The 22,195-nt window shown below is 37.4% G+C and overlaps 1 protein-coding gene across 1 annotated transcript; it reads right to left on the minus strand.

Annotated features, from left to right (window-relative positions):
* Positions 1-6,525: 6,525 nt before the first annotated feature.
* On the minus strand, positions 6,526-7,900 carry LOC127115396 (F-box/kelch-repeat protein At3g23880). The gene is made up of 2 exons (XM_051046959.1): positions 6,720-7,900; positions 6,526-6,632 (listed from the first exon to the last, which is right to left on the minus strand). The coding sequence occupies exon 1, from the start codon at positions 7,871-7,873 to the stop codon at positions 6,725-6,727; it is 1,149 nt and encodes a 382-aa protein (XP_050902916.1). The 5' UTR covers positions 7,874-7,900; the 3' UTR covers positions 6,526-6,632; positions 6,720-6,724.
* Between the last annotated feature and the right edge of the window lie 14,295 nt (positions 7,901-22,195).

A 22,195-nucleotide genomic window follows, 5' to 3' on the forward strand; every position in this document is an offset into this window, starting at 1 on the left:
TGGAGGCTAAAGATAAACTGGTGATGGGCGATCTCGCTGTAGTGTGTGATTTTCCTGATGTATTTCCGGAAGAAGTGAATGAATTGCCACCAGAACGTGAAGTTGAGTTCTCGATTGATTTGGTACCTGGTACTAGACCGATATCGATGGCTCCGTATCGTATGTCTGCTGTTGAGCTAGCTGAATTGAAGAGTCAGTTGGAAGAGTTGTTGGATAAGAAATTTATTCGTCCGAGTGTGTCACCGTGGGGTGCACCAGTGTTGTTGGTTAAGAAGAAAGAAGGTACTATGAGGTTGTGTGTGGACTACAGGCAACTGAATAAAGTGACGATCAAGAATCGGTATCCTTTACCGAGGATTGATGATTTGATGGATCAGTTGGTTGGTGCAAGTGTGTTCAGCAAAATAGATTTGAGATCTGGGTATCATCAGATACGTGTGAAAACTGAAGATATTCAGAAGACTGCTTTCAGAACAAGGTATGGACATTATGAGTATTCTGTGATGCCTTTTGGTGTGACTAATGCGCCTGGAGTATTTATGGAGTATATGAATAGAATTTTCCATCCGTATCTAGATCAGTTTGTGGTAGTGTTTATTGATGACATTTTGGTGTATTCGAAATCTGAAGAAGAGCATGCTGAGCATTTGAGAGTGGTGTTGGAAGTTCTACGAGAAAAGAAGTTATTTGCTAAACTGTCGAAGTGTGAATTTTGGTTAGAAGAAGTTAGTTTTCTTGGTCATGTGATTTCAAGAGGTGGTGTTGCTGTTGATCCTTCTAAGATAGAAGCGGTATCTAGGTGGGAAGCTCCGAAGTCAGTTTCTGAGATAAAGAGTTTCCTTGGTTTGGCTGGTTATTATAGAAAATTCATTGAGGGATTTTCCAAGTTGGCGTTACCGTTGACAATGTTGACCAGAAAGGGGCAAGCGTTTGTTTGGGACTCAAAATGTGAAGAAGGTTTCCAAGAGTTAAAGAGAAGGTTGACTACTGCTCCTATTCTGATATTACCGAGTTCGTCGGAACCATTTGAGGTTTACTGTGATGCTTCCTTGTTGGGTTTGGGTGGCGTGTTGATGCAGAATAAGCAGGTTATAGCTTATGCTTCGAGACAGCTAAGGGTTCATGAGAGGAACTATCCGACACATGATTTAGAGTTGGCAGCTGTGGTATTTGTTCTGAAGTTGTGGAGGCATTATTTGTATGGGTCAAGATTTGAAGTTTTCAGTGACCATAAAAGTTTAAAGTATTTGTTTGATCAGAAAGAGCTGAATATGAGACAGAGGAGATGGTTAGAATTTCTGAAAGATTATGATTTTGGTTTGAATTACCATCCGGGTAAAGCAAATGTAGTGGCTGATGCGTTGAGTCGGAAATCCTTACATATGTCTATGTTAATGGTTAAAGAGTTGGATTTAATTGAGCAGTTTAGAGATTTGAGTTTGGTGTGTGAGAGTACTCACAATAGTGTTAAATTGGGAATGTTGAGGTTGACGAGTAATATTCTGGATGAGATCAGAGAGGGTCAGAAATCCGATATGCTTTTGGTTGATAAGTTGACTCTAGTGAATCAAGGTCAAGGTGGTGAATTCAGAGTTGATGAGAATGGTGTTTTGAGATTTGGTGACCGGGTGTGTATTCCGGATGTTACTGAGCTTAAGAAGAGTATTCTTGAAGAAGGACATCGTAGTGGTTTGAGTATTCATCCTGGGGCTACGAAGATGTATCATGATTTGAAAAGATTATTTTGGTGGCCGGGAATGAAAAGAGAAATTGCAAGTTTTGTGTATTCCTGTTTGACTTGTCAGAAGTCAAAGATTGAGCACCAGAAGCCGTCTGGGCTAATGCAACCGTTGGCTATTCCAGAGTGGAAGTGGGATAGTATCAGTATGGATTTTGTTTCGGGTTTACCGAGGACGAGTAAGAATTTTGAAGCCATTTGGGTGATTGTTGATAGATTGACGAAGTCGGCTCATTTCATTCCGATCAGAATGGATTATCCGTTAGAGAGGCTAGCTGGGTTGTATATTGAGAAGATTGTAAGTTTGCATGGTATTCCGTCGAGTATTGTCTCGGACAGAGATCCTAGATTTACATCGAAGTTCTGGGAAGGTTTGCAGAAGGCTTTGGGAACTAAGCTGAGATTGAGTTCTGCATATCATCCGCAGACTGATGGACAGACTGAGAGGACGATTCAGTCATTAGAAGATCTTTTGAGAGCTTGTGTTTTGGAAAAAGGAGGTGCTTGGGATTGTTATTTGCCTTTGATTGAGTTCACCTACAACAATAGTTTTCATTCGAGTATTGGTATGGCACCGTTTGAAGCTTTGTATGGTAGGAGATGTCGGACACCTTTATGTTGGTATGAGTCCGGTGAGGGTGCTGTGGTTGGACCGGAAATTGTTCAACAAACTACAGAAAAGATTAAGATGATTCAGGAGAAGATGAGAATTGCTCAGAGTCGTCAGAAGAGTTATCATGATAAGAGGAGGAAGTCACTTGAGTTCCAAGAGGGAGACCATGTGTTTCTTCGTGTTACTCCGATAACTGGTGTTGGTCGAGCTTTGAAGTCGAAGAAGTTGACACCTCGATTTATTGGTCCTTATCAGATTTTGGAGAGGATAGGAGAGGTAGCCTATCGTATCGCTTTACCGCCGTCGCTTGCGAATTTGCATGATGTTTTTCATGTGTCTCAGTTGAGGAGATACGTTCATGATCCGTCGCATGTAGTCCAAGTAGATGATGTACAGGTGAGAGATAACCTGACTGTCGAAACATCACCTATGGGGATTGAGGATCGAGAGTTGAAGCAGTTGCGGGGTAAAGAGATTGCCTTGGTGAAGGTAACTTGGGGAGGACCAGCAGGTGGCAATGTGACTTGGGAACTTGAGAGTCAGATGAAGGAGTCTTATCCGGAGTTGTTCGCTTGAGGTATGTTTTCGAGGACGAAAACTCTTTTAGTGGGGGAGAGTTGTAACACCCCGATAATAATATGTATTTATTTAAATTAAATTAATAATATGTTTATTAATTTAATTAGAATATTTGAATTATTATTATTATTTTGGAATAATAATTATTGGGATAATTATTTAGTGGAATAATATTATTGGAGTATATAAGTTGGAATAATAAAAAGTCCCAATTTTTTGGAAAAAGGTTTTCACGTGAAAAGGGAAAAGAGGCAGAAAGGGCAAAAAGAGAACCAAAGAACGAAGGTTGAAGGAAGGAGAAGCTTGGAGCTCAGAGGCTGCCGGATTAACTCAGGTAAGGGGGGTTTATCATCGATTAACGGGTATTATGGGATGATATGTACTGGGTAGTGATAGACCATTGTTTTACCTGTGATTGGATGATATATGTTGAATTTGTGAACTTTTGAGATGAACGAAAATTTGGATTATAATTGACGAAATTCGTAGGAATTAGAGGTAGAAAGGTTAGAAATTTGTGAAATCGAAAGTGTATGATTCGTGTTAGATGAGATGAATGAATTGTGTGTGGAATTTGGACTGTAGAAGGTTGAATTGGGTAGATCTCGTAGCAGAGAAAGCCATTGCAGATCTGAGAATTCTGATCTCTGGTCATACGCGTATGGCACTAGGCAATACGCGTATGAGATGTTGGTACGCGTATGGGGGGAAGCCTTACGCGTATGGGTGGAAAAGATGGCATTTTGAACGTGAATTGGTCTCTGTTGGTACGCGTAATGGGAAGTTGTTACGCGTAGCGTACGCGTATGGGACAGGTGATACGCGTATGAGTTGGGCGAGGAAATGCGCAATACGCGTATGAGAGTAGGCATTACGCGTATGGAGTTGGCCAGGTTTGGGCAATACGCGTATGGCATGGGCAGTACGCGTATGGGCAGAGTTGGGATTTTCATGAACTGTTGTTGTGCAGTTTTTGGTTGTTTAGGCTGAGTGATGTACTTAGCTGAGATATGATGTTGTAGGGGTCAATTCCCGTTGTTTTGAGTGGTATAGGTATTAGTAGAGCGGGCTAATATTGTGGTTGATTATGTGGCATGATATGATGTGCTTTTGTGATTAATTATGTTGATGATGTGTGATGGTATACATGATAATGTGAATGTATACGTTTGTGAATAGACTGTATTATGGCTTAGAGTGTGAGCATGTGTCTATTCTTGATTATTGTTGATGTTGCATTGCTAGGTGATTAGCATGCATGTTGTGGCCCATTTGGGGTGGTAGCTAATTCCCATGGTGAGGAATTAGTGAGTATATCATTTGATTGTTGTTGTTGATGTTTGCATGCTAGGTGATTAGCGTGCATTTTATGGCCCATTTGGGGTGGTAGCTAATTCCCATGGTGAGGAATTAGTGAGTGAGTCACTATGTCTCAAATGAGTGGGACTAGTGAGCTTGGTAGCCGTGCCTGGATTTGGACGGTGAGGTTGAACTATATGTTCACAAATAGTCGGTACCGCATGCATAGAGTCTCATTGCATAATGAATGTATGGCATATGATATGAATGGATGTATTCCAGTATCATATGTGTGTTGTGTGTTGTGTTGTTAATGATTGAATATGATGGAGATTTGTACTGTTGAGTATGATGTTTGAATGGATATTACTGTTGCGGAATGCGTAGTCTAATTAGGGTGAACTAATGTGTTAATTACTTGGCATTACATGTTGTTCTATAATGCTTATTATATTGATTGAGGAACTCACCCTTACGCCTATTTTTCAGGTAACGAGAAATGAGTTGAGTAGAAGCTAATGCTTGGAGTCTAGAGTAGTTCTTATGGGTCATGCTCTGATAGATGTAACATCGGGAGGGGATGTCTTAATTGATTTGATATTGGTTGTTGATGATTTACATGTATTGTGTTACATGTTTTACATTGAGTTGAATTTTATTCCGCTGCGAATTATGCAAAAGAATCTTATTTTGATTAAATAAATGAGCATGACAGGACATTTTGATAATTTTGTGAAATGATTGTGTGACACCCTTCGGGGCATAAGTACTCTGATGAATTTATTGTTATTTTAATTATAATAATTTGGGGTATTTAGAAGGGTGTTACAGTTGGAGTTTGTTATTCTCTGTTCTCTTTGTTCTCTCATCTTAATCTTCTTCATCATGAGAATTTAAAATTGAAGTCATTAATGAACACTCCAAAAAAAAAAAGTGATTATGGTGATTGGTGTAATGGTGTTTAAGGAAGAAGAAAATGATAAATAGGAAGCATCTTCTAGTTTACTAACTTTATTATTTTGTATTTTTTTTAATTTATTAATTTTTAAAATAAAGTTAGATTAAATAAATAAACATAAGAAAAAATATAAATGGCATGTAAACTAGATTAACACACGTGGCCTCTTCCCATGTTAACGTGCCAATAATTAAAAAAAATACACATCATCACTTTTTTTTTACCAAAAATAGAATAGAGAATTAAAACTGTTTAAAAATAAAATAAAAAAGTTAATTTTGTGAATTGACGAGAGATTAAAATTTTAATTTAACCAATATATTTTATATTACTTATTTACATAAAATGCTTCAATTTCAATTTTACTTTTGCTTTAAATCTGATACCTACAGTCCATTTTTGGTTTGGCATTATGGCCCGACTTAAAGCAAAGTTAAAAAATATTATTTTAAGTATTTGAATGTTTTATATTAGTTAATTTGAATTCAATTACGATAAAATAAATAAAGATTTTATTTAGTCATTATTTAATCATGACAAATCTATTATAAAATTTATTTATATATATATATATATATATATATATATATATTAAATGTAAGTCTCCATAACGTAATCCATTTTACATTCTCTCAAAAATCTGCATAAACAAAAATATTAAGTAACTGAGAGAAAAGGGAAGTCTAGTTTAGATGCATCATTTCAAAAATACGCTTACTTAGATCAATACATTTGAAAATTCCATAAAGTACCGATGTAGGAGTGGTATGCAAGAAGAACCAAGAAGAGAGTGGTGCGGTTTTTTATCACTCCTCTTCTGTTACTCCCATGGAGAATACTCCTTGGTCACCATTCTAGTGAAAATCATATTCCGTTGGCAGAAAATAAGATAATAGTTGCTTTTGAATCAAAGCAATAAACCCAAGAAAATGTAGTTCAAAATATTTCCACTTTCTATTCAGCTCTCAAGCTTTTTCCTTCTTGTTTCAAATTTTTAAGCCATCCACTATATCCATACTATTCAAATTATACCTATCTTACAACTTCAATAACATTTTCAAGTCCCTCAACTTTTTATTTTCGTATCCCATTTACTCTATTCAATTCAATTCTCTAGTTCCTTCAGGTGGAAAAGTTAACCCTCCAAATTGAAAACATGAGGAAGACAACAGCAAACTTTGTAAACATAGAAAGACCCATTCATATCAGTATAATAAATGTCAGTATAGTAAATGTCATCATCACAACACAGATTAAAAAAAAACACATTAAAGAAAACACATTATGGAGAAAGAAAACCTTCAAAATCACACAACATACATGACATCATGTTAGCTACTAATGTGAATGATTTGGATTGATCAGCATCTCTCTTCATACTTTCCAACATTATCCTCTTCGTCTAGTTCTTCTTCATTTTCCTGATGCCAAAGGCCCTGCAACACCTATCATCATAAATAAAATAATCAGATAAGAAACTAAACAATAAAGGTGATCTAACAAAACATATATAAATCATAAGAGAAACTTACTATCATCAACAAGTCGAAACCAGACTTTCAGCATAATGCCGAGCCAAAATCCAATATAAGTTATTGGTCATTCTAGTTTTATCTACTACTCTATTATCTCTCTTGTTATAGCGAATTGCATATCCTTCCTCGCTTGCCCATATCAATGCATCACCATTCTCAAAAATGTATAATGGCAACAAAGGAATGTATCGGAAAAAAAGAAACCAAGGAAGGAGATGCTCATAGCTAAACTTAAGCAATTTAGTCCAAGACTCTTCAACTCCAAATTCCCTCATTTGCCATATAACAAAATTATCTCCATTCGAATGATGAGAAAAACAAAGACAATCCATCAACGCAGATAAAGTTGGCATGGATAACTGCACTTCATCGAAAACCTTAGGAGGCATCAACTGTTTGAATGTCTCCGTTCCCAAATCAAGAGAGATAATCACAAATTTGTCAATAGTAAAATACTCCCAATCATAATCAAAATAAGTCATGTCGCGAAAGGCGAACCAGTTAAGACTATTATTCAAATATACACCGCCATTCACATGGTTGCGAGGATTTATATAAGGATAAACCGGAAAAGTTTGAATGTTTCTCCAAACATTATCGCCCAAAGTGAAAACCCTAACCTCGTTGAGACGGAAGGCCAACACCTTGTATTTAGAGGTTAAATGATCATAACCAAATGAGAATTTGAAACAAGAATGGGGATTCTTTAGTGGAAGAGAAAAATAGCCTAACTTTTTAGACAATGATTTCGTAGCGGGGTTGAAGAAAGAGAGATAGCATTCTTGAGGCCAATTGTAGACAGAAACATGAAGAAAGCATAACAGTCCATTGCAGCAACCAACGAGCAAGTTACTGTTGTTTATGAATCGGTTGTCAGTAATATCATTGGCGAGAGTGATAGATAGTTTCTCGAGAAAACGGAGGGTGGGGAAGTGGTTGAGTAGGGTATATTTTGAAAAGTGTGAGGAGAACAGCGTTAGGGGAATGTTTTGGGAAGATTTGATGAGGTGCATGTTGACGAAGAATGGATCGGAGATGAGTGAGTTCCAGGATTTGCTCACACATTTGAACCGCATCAGAGATTTTACTTTGAGCAAGGAGAGTACTTCGGCGATGAGATCGTCCGGCACGGTGACTGGAACTATGATCATAGTTGAACCCTAACGGCGGCAAGGCAAACAAATTGAAAAAGCAGTTTAACTTTCTGTTCAAAAAGAAGAAGAAATATTTGCCTTTTTTTATTGATAAAATTCTTTAAAAAGTGAATTTTTTTTTTAATATTCAGAATTTTTAAAAAAAATTCAAAAATACACATTTTTTAAAAAAATTTACAGGGCAATTTTTGTCATAATATACACCTAGGCGCCACCCTAGTTGGCGCCTACCCTTAAAGGGTAGGGCAAGTCGCCACTAGGAGTGGCGCCTACCCTTAAATCTTTTTTTTTTTTTTTTTTTTTTTTTTTTAGAATTTCAAACATTTGTACCATGTTATCCTTATTTAGAGTGTTAAAAAATATTTAGAACTATATAATAGAGTGATAAAGATTATTCACATCTATATAATATGATTAAAATCTTATTTTTATCTTAAAAATAAAATAAATATAAAATTTTGAAACTAATCAAATCAGAACTAAAAATATATTTAAAAAAATTAGTAAGAGATTATCAAATGCAACAACATGCCATGATAGGAGTTATATTGTCTATAGTTTTATTGGAAATAATAATAGTAGTTTATAACACATTAAATTCATACAAAATTATGGCATTAACAAAATTATCTAATCAATTATGAATTAATTCTTATTCATCATGAATAAGAGTAAAAAAATAATCTAATAAATTATTAATTGAATCCTATTAATCATTAATTAATTCTTATTCTATTCAATTATTATGCATTTATTAATATCCAGAATTTTTAAAAAAATTTCAAAAATACACATTTTTTAAAAAAAATTACAAAAATGGGCAATTTTTGCCCTAATATACACCTAGGCGCCACCCTAGTTGGCGCCTACCCTTAAAGGGTAGGGCAAGTCGCCACTAGGAGTGGCGCCTACCCTTAAATCTTTTTTTTTTTTTTTTTTTTTTTTAGAATTTCAAACATTTGTACCATGTTACCTAATAAATTATTAATTGAATCCTATTAATCATTAATTAATTCTTATTCTATTCAATTATTATGCATTTATTAATTTAAAAATAAATACTAATAAATAAATAAATGTAACAAATATCAAGAAGTTTTATTTCTATTTAGAATCTAGAAAAAGTCTAATTTTCTTTTATAGGAAGACGGTACGGTTTTCTGAAGTTGGTGAGAATGATGAGGCAAGATTTCTATCTGCTAGGCAGGTGGGGGATTTTGTGAAAGATGAAGCTCAGATATTCGCTTTATTTGCGTCTCTGCAAGCGGATAAGAAAGTGGTGAGTGTAGATTTGCCTGTCGTTTGTGAATTTCAGGATGTGTTTCCGGAGGATGTAAGTGATTTACCTCCAGAACGTGAAGTCGAATTTGCCATTGACTTAGTACCAGGTACGAGTCCAGTGTCGATGTCTCCTTATAGGATGTCGGCAACTGAATTAGTTGAATTGAAGAAGCAGCTTGAAGAATTGCTTGAGAAGAAGTTTGTGCGTCCAAGTGTTTCTCCTTGGGGTGCACCAGTATTGTTAGTGAAGAAGAAAGAAGGTACGATGAGGTTGTGTGTCGATTATCGGCAGTTGAATAAGGTGACTATCAAGAATCGGTACCCATTGCCGAGGATTGATGATTTGATGGACCAGTTGATTGGAGCTCATGTTTTCAGTAAGATTGATTTGCGATCGGGTTATCATCAGATCCGAGTGAAGTCAGATGATATTGCGAAGACTGCTTTCCGTACGAGGTATGGTCATTATGAATACACTGTGATGCCGTTCGGTGTGTCTAATGCTCCAGGTGTGTTTATGGAATATATGAATCGTATATTTCATCCGTACCTTGATAATTTTGTTGTGGTGTTCATAGATGATATATTGATATATTCTAAGACGGAAGAAGAGCATGCAGGACATCTGAGAATTGTTTTGCAGGTGTTAAGAGAAAAGAAATTATATGCAAAGTTATCTAAATGTGAGTTCTGGTTGAAGGAAGTGAGTTTCCTTGGCCATGTGATTTCGAGTGGTGGAATTTCTGTTGATCCTGCTAAAGTTGATGCTGTATTACAGTGGGAGACTCCGAAGTCTGCTACTGAGATACGCAGTTTTCTGGGGTTAGCTGGTTATTATCGCAGATTTATTGAGGGCTTCTCTAAGTTGGCATTGCCGTTGACGCAATTGACTAAGAAGGGTCAAGTGTATGTGTGGGATGCAGCTTGTGAAGCGAGTTTTGTTGAGTTGAAGAGGCGGTTGACCAGTGCTCCAGTGTTGATCTTGCCTAATCCTGGTGAGTCCTTCGTTGTTTATTGTGATGCTTCCTTGATGGGTCTTGGTGGTGTTTTGATGCAGAATGGTAAAGTTGTAGCTTATGCTTCTAGACAGTTGAGAGTTCATGAGAGAAATTATCCTACGCATGATCTAGAACTTGCAGCTGTTGTATTTGTGTTGAAAATGTGGAGGCATTATCTGTATGGTTCCAGATTCGAAGTGTTCAGTGATCACAAGAGTCTGAAGTATCTGTTTGATCAGAAAGAGTTAAATATGAGGCAGAGAAGGTGGTTAGAATTACTGAAGGATTTTGACTTTGAATTGAGTTATCATCCCGGTAAGGCTAATGTAGTTGCAGATGCGCTGAGTAGAAAGTCTCTACATATGTCTATGATGATGGTTCGGGAACTGGAGTTAATTGAACAGTTCTGTGATATGAGTTTGGGTTGTGAAGTTTCCGCTGATAGTGTAAAGTTGGGTATGCTGAAGTTGACTAGTGGAATTCTGGAAGATATTCGGAATGGTCAGCAAGTTGATGTCGCTCTAGTTGATCATATTACTATGGTTAACCAGGGTAATGGTGGTAATTTTGAGATTGATGAGAATGGCATCCTGCGATTTAAAGGTAGAGTTTGTGTTCCTGAGGTGTCTGAATTGAGAAAGAGTATTCTTGAAGAGGGCCATAGGAGTGGATTGAGTATCCATCCAGGTGCAACTAAAATGTATCAAGATTTGAAGAAGTTGTTTTGGTGGGCTGGTATGAAAAGAGATGTTGCTAAGTTTGTGTATGCCTGTTTGACTTGTCAGAAGTCAAAGATTGAACATCAGAAACCGGCAGGTATGATGCAACCTTTGAAGATTCCTGAATGGAAGTGGGATAGCATTTCCATGGATTTTGTGACGGGATTGCCGAGGACGGTGAAAGGTAATGATTCTATTTGGGTGATTGTGGATCGATTGACTAAGTCGGCGCATTTCTTGCCGATGAAGATTAATCACTCTTTAGAGAAGTTGGCAGAGTCGTATATTGAGGAAATAGTGAGGCTGCATGGTATTCCATCCAGTATTGTGTCTGATAGAGATCCCAGATTTACTTCTAGATTTTGGGAGAGTTTGCAGAAAGCGTTGGGGACTAAGTTGAGGTTGAGTTCAGCTTATCATCCTCAGACTGATGGTCAGACTGAAAGAACTATCCAATCCTTAGAGGATTTGTTGAGAGCTTGTGTGTTGGAGCAGAGTGGTTCTTGGGATAGTTATTTGCCGTTGGTGGAGTTTACTTATAATAATAGTTTTCATGCTAGTATCGGTATGGCTCCATATGAAGCATTGTATGGTAGGAGGTGTAGAACTCCATTGTGTTGGTATGAGTCAGGTGAGAGTGTGGTACTCGGACCTGAGATTGTGCAGCAGACGACTGAAAAGGTTAAGATGATTCAGGAGAAAATGAAGATTTCTCAGAGTCGTCAGAAGAGTTATCATGATAATAGGAGGAAGGCACTTGAGTTCCAAGAGGGAGATCATGTGTTCTTGAGAGTTACTCCGACGACAGGTGTGGGTAGAGCTTTAAAGTCTAAAAAGCTTACTCCGAGGTTTGTGGGTCCGTATCAGATTTTGAAGAGAGTTGGGGAAGTGGCGTATCGGATAGCTTTACCGCCGTCGCTTTCTAATCTGCATGATGTGTTTCATGTATCTCAGTTGAGAAAATATATTGCGGATCCTTCGCATGTTGTTCAGGTGGATGATATCCAGGTGAGGGATAATTTGACCGTTGAGGTGTTGCCAATTCGGATAGATGACCGAGAAGAGAAGACCCTGAGAGGTAAGAAGATTACTCTAGTGAAAGTTGTTTGGGGAGGTCCAGCTGGTGAGAGCTTGACTTGGGAGCGTGAGGATCAGATGAAGGAGTCGTATCCGACTCTATTTGCTTGAGGTATGTTTTCGAGGACGAAAACTTCTAAAGTGGGGGAGAGTTGTAACACCCCGATAAAATAAGGCTAATTATTTTATTTGAATTAATATAATATTTATTAATTAAATTAATTAATTGGAAATACTATTGGATTATTATTATTATTATTATTATTTTGGAAAATATATAAGTTGGAAGTAAGAGAAAGAGTCTCGTTGTTGGAAACAGAAAGTGTTACGTGAAAGAGCAGAAGCATCGTGAAAGTGGAAAAAGGGAAAAGGGGAAGAGCAAGAGCAGAGGTTGAAGAACGGAAAGGATTGAAGCTCAAAGATTTGCCGGATTATCTCAGGTAAGGGGTCTGAATCTTATTAAACGATAATATGCGAGCAATTTCATGTATATGTTGGATTGTTGATGGATTTTGAGGATGTTAGGGGAATTGGGAAAGTTGGGGTTTTGATGGAAAATCACGTCGGATGAAACTGTGTTTAGACTGTAATTGAATATATGTTTAGGTTAGTTATGAATTTCCGAACATATAGCTTTTTACGGAAGTTGAATCGGAGGTCCGGAAGTCCTCCAACGGCGGAAAATGCGGAGAACTCTGCATTCTGCCTTGTGTTAGCGCAGGTACTGCTGTTTTGTCTGCGTTAACCGGTTAACCCAGGGCGTTAACCGGTTAACACTGTTATATTTTGTGAAATGTGCTGTTTTGCCTGCGTTAACCGGTTAACCCAGGGCGTTAACCGGTTAACGCTGTTGCGTTTTGCCAGAAGAGGTATTTTTCCTGCGTTAACCGGTTAACCTATAGCGTTAACCGGTTAACACTGTTGCAGTGGGTAAAAATTGTTAGATTTTATGTTGTGAACCCAATTGTGATTGGCCTATTGTAATTAATTATGATGAGTAATTTTGTTGAGTTGTACGTCGTGCTATTAATGATGATAATACCATGACTATATGATGTTGTTGTTGCTATGTTGATTATGAGGCATGTTTGGTGTGCATGCATTCATGAAAGGCCGATGCCTAGTGATGAACGGACTGAGTTCCAATGATGTTGTTGACTCCGGGCTTGTTGAGAGGCTTGGTTCCTTGCGGGGAACTCGGATTCTATGGTGATGAATCTGGGAGTGGTGATCCTGTAGTTGGTCACCAAATGGGTATACCGAGTCGTGTTGAGTCATGCATGGGTGTGTGCATTGCAATTGATGTGTTGTTTTGTTGATGTTCATGAGTTGTTGATTATGATGATGATTATAAGCTGTGTTGGCATATGTGAAATATATGATTATGTTTATATTTCTGTCGTTATATTATTATTTAATAATGTAATTCTCACCCCTTCTGCATGTGTTTATGTTCATCTATGATGAGCAATGTGCAGATAAAGCGGAGTAGCTATTGTTGAGGTTTGAAGAATAAGTGTAGAGTTATTCTACAGAGTCGAGTCAAATGCTCTGGTCATGTGACACCGGGGATTATGGGATTCGATAGATAAATTATATTATTATTTACATTGTTTATGATGACTATTATGTTGAGATGTTTTGTTGAGATGATGTTGAACAGTATTATGAACGGTTATATGGCGAACGTTAATATTTTGTTGTTGTCCGCTGCGAAGTTTTAATAAATTAAATAATATGTTTTATGTTGTGATGTGTGATGCGATAATTGTTATGTTGTAAGAAATGTAAACTCTTCTACATGCTGTACTCTGATAATTTATTTAATTATGTCGTTTGGGTAGAAGGGTGTTACATGTGACCCTGTAGGTTTTCGCGGCATTGGTAATTATATTAAATCATGTATGTAACATAATAAACAGTGAGTGGTATCTAGCAACACATCACTGCTACCCAAGACACGAAAATGTCATGTGATCTGACAAATCCTTCTGTGATAATATTTATGTGTACAATTATCCTTTTGCCCTTATGTCTATATTGAACACAAGGCATAGACCGTGTCATCCTTGTCCAGTTCAATATTGGGCCCATAGACATTTATCCTGTTACGCAGGATGGGCAAATTCCATCTAGGTCACTCATGTCCCTTAGCATGCTTCGTGGAGTATCCATCAGCTATCTTTATGGTCATCCAATTACGGACAACGTTTGATAAGCAATAAGGCACTCGACTTTACATCTAGGATCCATAGTGGTTTCAGGTCGAAGGGTGGTATACACCATTATCACCATGGGAATAACTTATGACACTTTGCATAACATTCTATATAGTATTCTCATAGTGGGTCAATCCAGTATAAATATTACTCTTAATATTCATACCTATGCTTAAGACTTGATAACTCCTTATCCATGATCCATGAGATGTGATCACCAGTCTATATACATAATAGTCTTAATGCTTTAATGTTATCCCACTTCACAATAAAGCTCGACTACGGATGCTTTAAGAATAATGTCCTTATGTTTAATATGATCTCATGATTAAGTCACACTTGATACATTAAACGGACTAGCTATTCTAGGGACTTTATTAAACAAACATAATAAAGAAAAAGCCTTTTATTATTAATAAATAATTCGATACAAGTACCAAAAGTATTGGCCTCTAGGGCTTACACCAACAATCTCCCACTAGCACTAGAGCCAATCAGGCATACCCCTAATGCCCATAGATCTAGTATGGCCATCATGCTTCTGTTGCGCAAGAGGCTTTGTCAGTGGGTCAACAATATTGTCAAGTGTTGGTACTCTGCATATTTTCACATCTCCTCTATCTATTATCTCTCGAATGAGGTGATAATGCTTAAGTATGTGTTTGGATCGTTGGTGAGATCTAGGCTCCTTAGCTTGTGCGATAGCACCATTGTTATCACAATAGAGACCAATGGGATCCCCAATGCTAGGAACTATGCCAAGTTCACTAATGAACTTTTTGATCCAAAAAACTTCCTTTGCTGCACTTGAGGCAGCAATATACTCGGCCTCGGTTGTAGAATCAGCAACTGTATCTTGCTTTGAACTTTTCCAGCTCACAGCGCCACCGTTTAAGCAAAACACATAACCAGATTGCAATATAAAGTCATCCTTATCTGTCTAGAAGCTAGCATCGGTGTATCCAATTACAACCAACTCTTCCTGACCTCCATATATCAAGAATGAGTCCTTAGTCCTTCTCAAATACTTAAGGATATTCTTGACAGCTACCCAATGGGCATCACCAGGATCAGATTGGTACTTACTCGTTGCACTTAAAGCATACGAGACATCTGGTCGAGTACATAACATGGCATACATGATATATCCTATTGCAGATGAATATGGAATCTTATTCATGCGATCCCTTTCTTCCTTAGTTGAAGGGGATTGTGTTTTTGATAGACACATGCCATGTTGCATAGGTATGAACCCTTTCTTGGAATCATGCATATTAAAGCGTCTCAGCACTTTGTCTATGTACGTACTCTGACTTAGGCCAAGCAGTTTTTGTGATCTATCTCTATAGATTCTGATTCCTAATATATAGGCTGCTTCACCTAGGTCCTTCATAGAAAAGCATTTCCCCAACCAAGACTTTACTTGTTGTAGGATAGGGACATCGTTTCCAATGAGTAATATGTCATCTACATATAATACCAGGAAAACGATCATGCTCCTACTAAACTTCTTGTAGACACAAGGCTCATCTTCGTTCTTGATGAATCCATATTGTTTTACCGTTTCATCAAAACAAAGATTCCAGCTTCTAGAAGCTTGCTTCAATCCATAGATTGATCTTTGTAACTTACATATCTTTTGGGCTTCTTCTGGTATGTCAAATCCTTCAGGCTGTGTCATGTACACATCCTCAAGAAGATTCCCATTAAGGAAAGCAGTTTTGACATCCATCTGCGATATTTCATAATCATGATATGCAACGATAGCAAGTAAAATTCGAACAGATTTAAGCATTGCAACTGGTGAAAAGGTTTCATCATAGTCAACCCCATGAATTTGTTTATATCCTTTTGCAACCAGTCTTGCCTTATAGGTATGTACCTTACCATCCATGTCAGTCTTCTTTTTGAAGACCCACTTGCATCCTATAGGGTTAACTCCTACAGGAGGCTCTACCAAGGTCCAAAATTGGTTTGTGTACATGGAATACATTTCAGATTTCATGGCTTCTAGCCACTTCTCAGACTCGGGACCAGTTATGGCCTCTTGGTAGGTCACAGGCTCATCTTGATCCATGAGTAATACATCACCTTGATCAGTTATGAGATATCCATATCTCTCAGGTTGGTGACGTATCCTGTTTGACCTATGCTGGTCTTGTTCTACTTGAGCAGGTTGCTCTTCCACAACTACTTGTGTTTCCTGCTCTAATTCCTCCATAAGTGTATCGATGCTTTGTGATTCTTGAATTTCTTTAAGCTCTACTTTCCTCCCACTGATTCCTTTGGAAATAAAATCCTTTTCTCGGAAAACTCCAGTTCGAGCGACAAACACTTTGCCCTCAGAAGGATTGTAGAAGTAATACCCTCTTGTTTATTTAGGATACCCCATAAATAAGCATTTGTCAGATTTGGGCTCAAGCTTAGTTGAAATTTGCCGTTTCACATAAACTTCGCAACCCCAAATCTTCATGTAAGACATATGTGGTTTCTTACCACTCCATATCTCATATGGTGTCTTCTCAACCTTTTTGGATGGAAGAATTTTAGGCTTAAATACTCACCACCTCGATCTGATCGAAGAATTTTAATATTCTACCTAGTTGGTTTTGTACTTCATTCTTGAATTCCTTGAACTTTTCAAAGGACTCTGATTTGTGTTTCATTAAATACACATAACCATATCTACTGAAATCGTAAGTAAATGTGATGAAGTACTGAAAACCTCCTCTGGCTGGTATGTTCAGTGGTCCACATACATCAGTATGTATGAGGGCCAAAAGATCATTAGCTCTTTCACATTTTCCTGTGAATGGAGACTTTGTCATCTTTCCAATTAAACAAGATTTGCATGTCTCATATGATTCATAATCAAAAGAGTCCAATAGTCCATCTTTATGGAGTTTGGAAATGCGTTTCTCATTTATGTGGCCTAATCGACAATGCCAAAGGTAAGTTGGATTTAACTCATTAGGTTTCATCCTTTTAGTATTAATGTTATAAATAGGCATTTCAAGATCAATGACATATAGTCCATTGTTCATTTGTGCAGTAGTATAGAATATATCATTCAAATAAATTGAGCAACAATTATTCTTTATTATAAATGAAAAACCAAACTTGTCCAAACAAGAAACGGAAATAATATTCCTGCTAATTGCAGGTACATAATAACAGTTCTCTAACTGAATTATTAAACCGCTAGGTAAAGTCAATACATAAGTTCCTACGGCTAAAGCAGCAACCTTTGCTCAATTTCCAACTCGTAGGTCGACTTCACCTTTTGCCAAATCTCTACTCCTTTTTAGTCCCTGCACATTGGTACAAATGTGAGAACCGCATCCAGTATCTAATACCCATGATGCAGAAGTAGATAAACTAATTTCAATAACAAAAATACATGAAGTTGAAGTCTCTACTCCATTCTTCTTATCTTCCAAGTACTTTGGGCAGTTTCTCTTCCAATGTCCGGTCTTACCGCAATGGAAGCAGGTGCCTTCTTTTGTTATGCCTCCACTAGGCTTCAAAGCAGCAATAGTGGGTTTGGGTTTGGCAACTTCCTTGCCTTTCCCTTTATCACCCTGCTCGGTGGGCCTTTTGTTCTATCTCTTTCCATTTTCGATCATCAGAATGGACTTCCCTTTTGACTTCAGATTCTGCTCAGCAGTTCTTAACATGGCTAGCAGTTCAGGAAGATATTTGTCCATATCATTCATATTGAAATTTAGGACAAATTGACTGAATCTATCTGACAACGATAGCAAGATCAAATCAGTCGCAAGTTCCTTTCCGAGGGGAAAACCCAACCTCTCAAGGTTTTCCACATACCCAATCATCTTGAGCACATGGGGACCTACAGGGGCTCCCTCAGCTAACTTGCCTTGAAAAAGAGCTTTTTGAAACTTCAAACCTTTCATGCCTTGCTTGCTCTTGATAGAGCATCTTCAGGTGTTCGATCATATCGAACGCTGCCATGTTCTCATGTTGCTTTTGCAACTCTGAGTTCATGGTAGCTAGCATGAGACAAGCAGTTTCATTGGCATCATCGACATGCTTCTTATAAGCATCTCTTTCTGCCTTAGGTGAAGAACTAGGAGGTTCCTCTTCAGGAACAGGTTTCTCCAAGACGTACAACTTTCTATCATGTTTGAGGACAATCCTCAGATTTCGGTGCCAATCCAGAAAATTTATCCCAGACAATTTTTCCTTGTCAAGGATTGATCGTAAAATATTGTTAGGGGTGTTTCTTGTCATGGTAATCTACATGAAAATAATGAAAATATAAGTATCAATAACATATTTAATCAGGCCTTTAATTAAATATGCTCCCACTATTTTACTCAAACCAAATGACCTCACCATTTGATTCGGGAAATCCTGTTGGAAGATTTTCTAGTGGGTCGAGATCCATATTTCACTTTTTTTTAAGTCCGCGTAGGCGGATTACATAAAACTAGGTTATTTAGGTAGGAACTCCTTCCAATTGTATCTAATACAACTCTCGAATATTTTAGTTGGGTGAATAACTCCTTATTCCAATCCATCACATGGATCATTTCCAACTCTTGCTTCTAAACATATATAATCTTATTATAATTTGTTTAGTTAAGCTTGACTCATTGTTTTAACAATTGGATATTACAATTATCCTATCGCACCTTACTAATATAGAACATGCCCCTCGCGTAGGCGAAACCTACATTATCTGATACTAGTCTTGATGAGTGCTAAAACTTGGAAAGTCTAAACTTAATATTTAATTTGAGGGAATTTGCAATTATTCTGATCTCACCGGCTTATTTATCATATAAATCGTCTCTCACATGCATCAACATACATTCACATGCATCAACATACATATATAATGAAACAGTTATGGCCCCTAGCGCAATTGGTCTCCCAAGCCAATGAGAGAACCTAAGCTAACCTAATAACGATCTAAGCTTCTCCAAGCAAGATCTTCAAGGTTGTCCTCCTTTGATATTGAATTCTTCTCTTTCTTCATAACATTACATTACGTAAAAGAAACTCGTTTTACATACGAGGGAGTGAGATGAGAAAAGAAGTTACATTATGAGATTAAAAGAGAGGCACGACACGCAGGTTGTATTTTAAAAACCCAAAACAAAATAAAGGAAAACTAAGGCCATAACCGATCACCACAAGACAATAATAATAAACACATTATTATTATTATTAATTTTAATTCTTTTAATTAATTAAAACCAAATTAAATTTCGGCGACCGATCATACTACGCAGAGTTAGCCGGGGGTCCGCTGCCCGGTCACAACTCTTGCGCAGTCACAACCCTAATCCCATAACTCTTTGACAACACAACCCTTGTGCCGTCATTAACCCTAATGCATAACTCTTTGACAACACAACCCTTGTGCCGTCATTAACCCTAATGCACCAATTTCAGACCGTCAAACACATCTCGATTGTTGATTCAGTATGATTGATCAATACATCATTGCTTCACCATACTAATGTCGGATCAAGAAGCAAACGACCATTGATCGCTCAAAGGAAAACAACCATTAAGTGTTTGAATGAACAAAACAGAAACAGTATATCATATATACCGTATTTTGCATCAGGATTACTTATATCATATATATAACTTGATCGATCTTAATTTAATTACTCGTTTATTCTTTGATTCATTCTGCCTTTTAATCGTATTAATACAGAAAATAAATAGCTATCTGATGCATGGTTTCGTAAGTGGCTTTGATACCACCACATACACCTAAACTTAATGCTCAAGCTGAGAGGAGACACATACATGTAGTTGAAACTGGAAGAGCCTTATTACATATGTCAAACTTACGACCCGAATACTGGTCATTTGTATTCAAGCCAATAGTGTATATAATCAATAGGTTACCAACCCATATCCTTAACATGCAATCACCATATCAAGTCTTACATAATAAAAACCTAACACCTTCACATCTTCATTCCTTTGGATGCCTTTTCTTTCCTTGGTTGCGACCTTATGTCTCAAATAAACTTCAATCCTGGTCTCAACCATGCATATTCCTAGGATATGCAGACTCCCAATACAATATTATATGCCTTGACCCAACAAATCACAAAATATACACCTCTCGACATGTCAAATTCTTTGACCATATTTTTCCCTACAACTAACTTTTCAAACCTACACCACCACCATCTCTAACCATAACCAACATACCACAACCTCTTCATACCATTATACATATCCTTCAACAATCAGCAATCGAGTCACATGATATGCCCTATAAATAGGATGCTCTTTTGCCTTCAAATACAATGTCAGTTAATGATACTTATACTCCTAGTCTTGTTTCTACACCTATTGTCACTCCTAATACCTTTGCAGCCCCTACTACTGAAACAAACAAAATCATCACAAGGTCTAAGAATAATATATTCAAGCAAAAAAAGATGTACATTGCATAGAAACATCCTCTACCTGAGAATTTGGAACCTTCAAACTTTCTTGAGATAATGAAACATGCTCATTTGCGTAAGGGAATTGTCGATGAATTTGAAGCATTAATAAGAAATGGCACATTCTCTCTTATACCACCTAAGGCAGGGCAAAATATTGTTGGATGCAAATGGTTATTTCACATCAAGATAAATAGTTATGGTTCCATTGCTCGCCGCAAGGCACGCCTTGTTGTCAAGGGTTTCACACAATGTCCTGGCTTTGACATCAAGGAGACATTCACACCAGTTATTCACCCACAAACAATTAAGATTATTCTTACTCTTGTAATCTCTCATTAGTGGTCAATGCACCAACTTGATATGAACAATGCATTCTTACAAGGAGCTCTTACTGAAGAGGTCTTCATGGATCAACCTCCAGGTATGAAGACGCATCACACCCCAACTATGTATGTAAACTTCACAAAGCCATTTATGGCCTACATCAAGCACCGTGAGCATGACATGACTCTCTCAAGGATTTTACTATCGCGTGTGGATTCCAAATAAGAAAAAGTGATCCATCTTTGTTCTTTTATCACTTGGGTGATACTAAGGCTTATTTTCTAGTCTATGTAGACGACTTGCTACTCACTGGTAACAACTCTATATTCCTTTAAAGCTTCATCAAGGCACTATCTTAACGATTTTTGTTGAAAAATGTGGGACAACCTCACTACTTTCTAGGTATTGAAATAATACCAACAAGCTCTGGAATTTTTCTTTCTCAACATCGGTACATTCGTGACCTCCTACCAAAGTTTAACATGCAAGGGGCAAAACCATCTCCCACACTACTTTCTTCCACAATTATGCTGCAACTTCACGATGGTACTATCGCGGTGCAAAAAATATCTGAGCATAAGGATCTCTTTAAATATGAACATAACAGAGTCGCCACCGAAATTTATTTATTCCCAAAGAGGGTAAGGGAAAATATCGATAAAAGCCACAAAAACAAAAAGAAATCATCGTTGCAACCAAATCGGGTTCGGGAGTCGGTTATGCAAAGGGAATGTATTAACACCCCTCACATCCACCGTACTCGATGGGATCCATTTAGTTAGTTTCTGCAAGAGTCTTAGCGTGATATTTGTTTGCGATCATCTACTTATCGAGTGTGAAAAGAGAAAAGAAGAACATTTTTATTAAATGGCTGTTTTTACATTAATGTGTCTGACAAGATTTCACAATCTTGCTCCTACGTATCTCGAGGTGCTATAGAAAACTCAAGGCTACATAGTTCTACTAAAAGAGAGCTACTGGATTGATTAATTTTAAGGAGTGTTCCTTTAGGCGTATTGATTGGTTAAACCTTTACTTGTTGCTCGCTCTTGAAGGCGGAAGTCTTTGTTTGTTTCACGTCGGTTATGGATAAAGAATACTCATTTCTGAAAATGTTTTCGGGGTCATGCAATAGCGGAAATCAGGTTTGATTGGTTAAGTTGCTTTTATAAAAAAGATTTGACCTTTGTGGAAGGTGAGTAAACATTTGAGCAGAGGTGTGCACCAAACGCGTGTTTACTCAGGGTATGCATGG

Source organism: Lathyrus oleraceus, chromosome 1 (genome assembly GCF_024323335.1).
Source record: "Lathyrus oleraceus cultivar Zhongwan6 chromosome 1, CAAS_Psat_ZW6_1.0, whole genome shotgun sequence".
Lineage (NCBI taxonomy): Eukaryota > Viridiplantae > Streptophyta > Magnoliopsida > Fabales > Fabaceae > Lathyrus > Lathyrus oleraceus.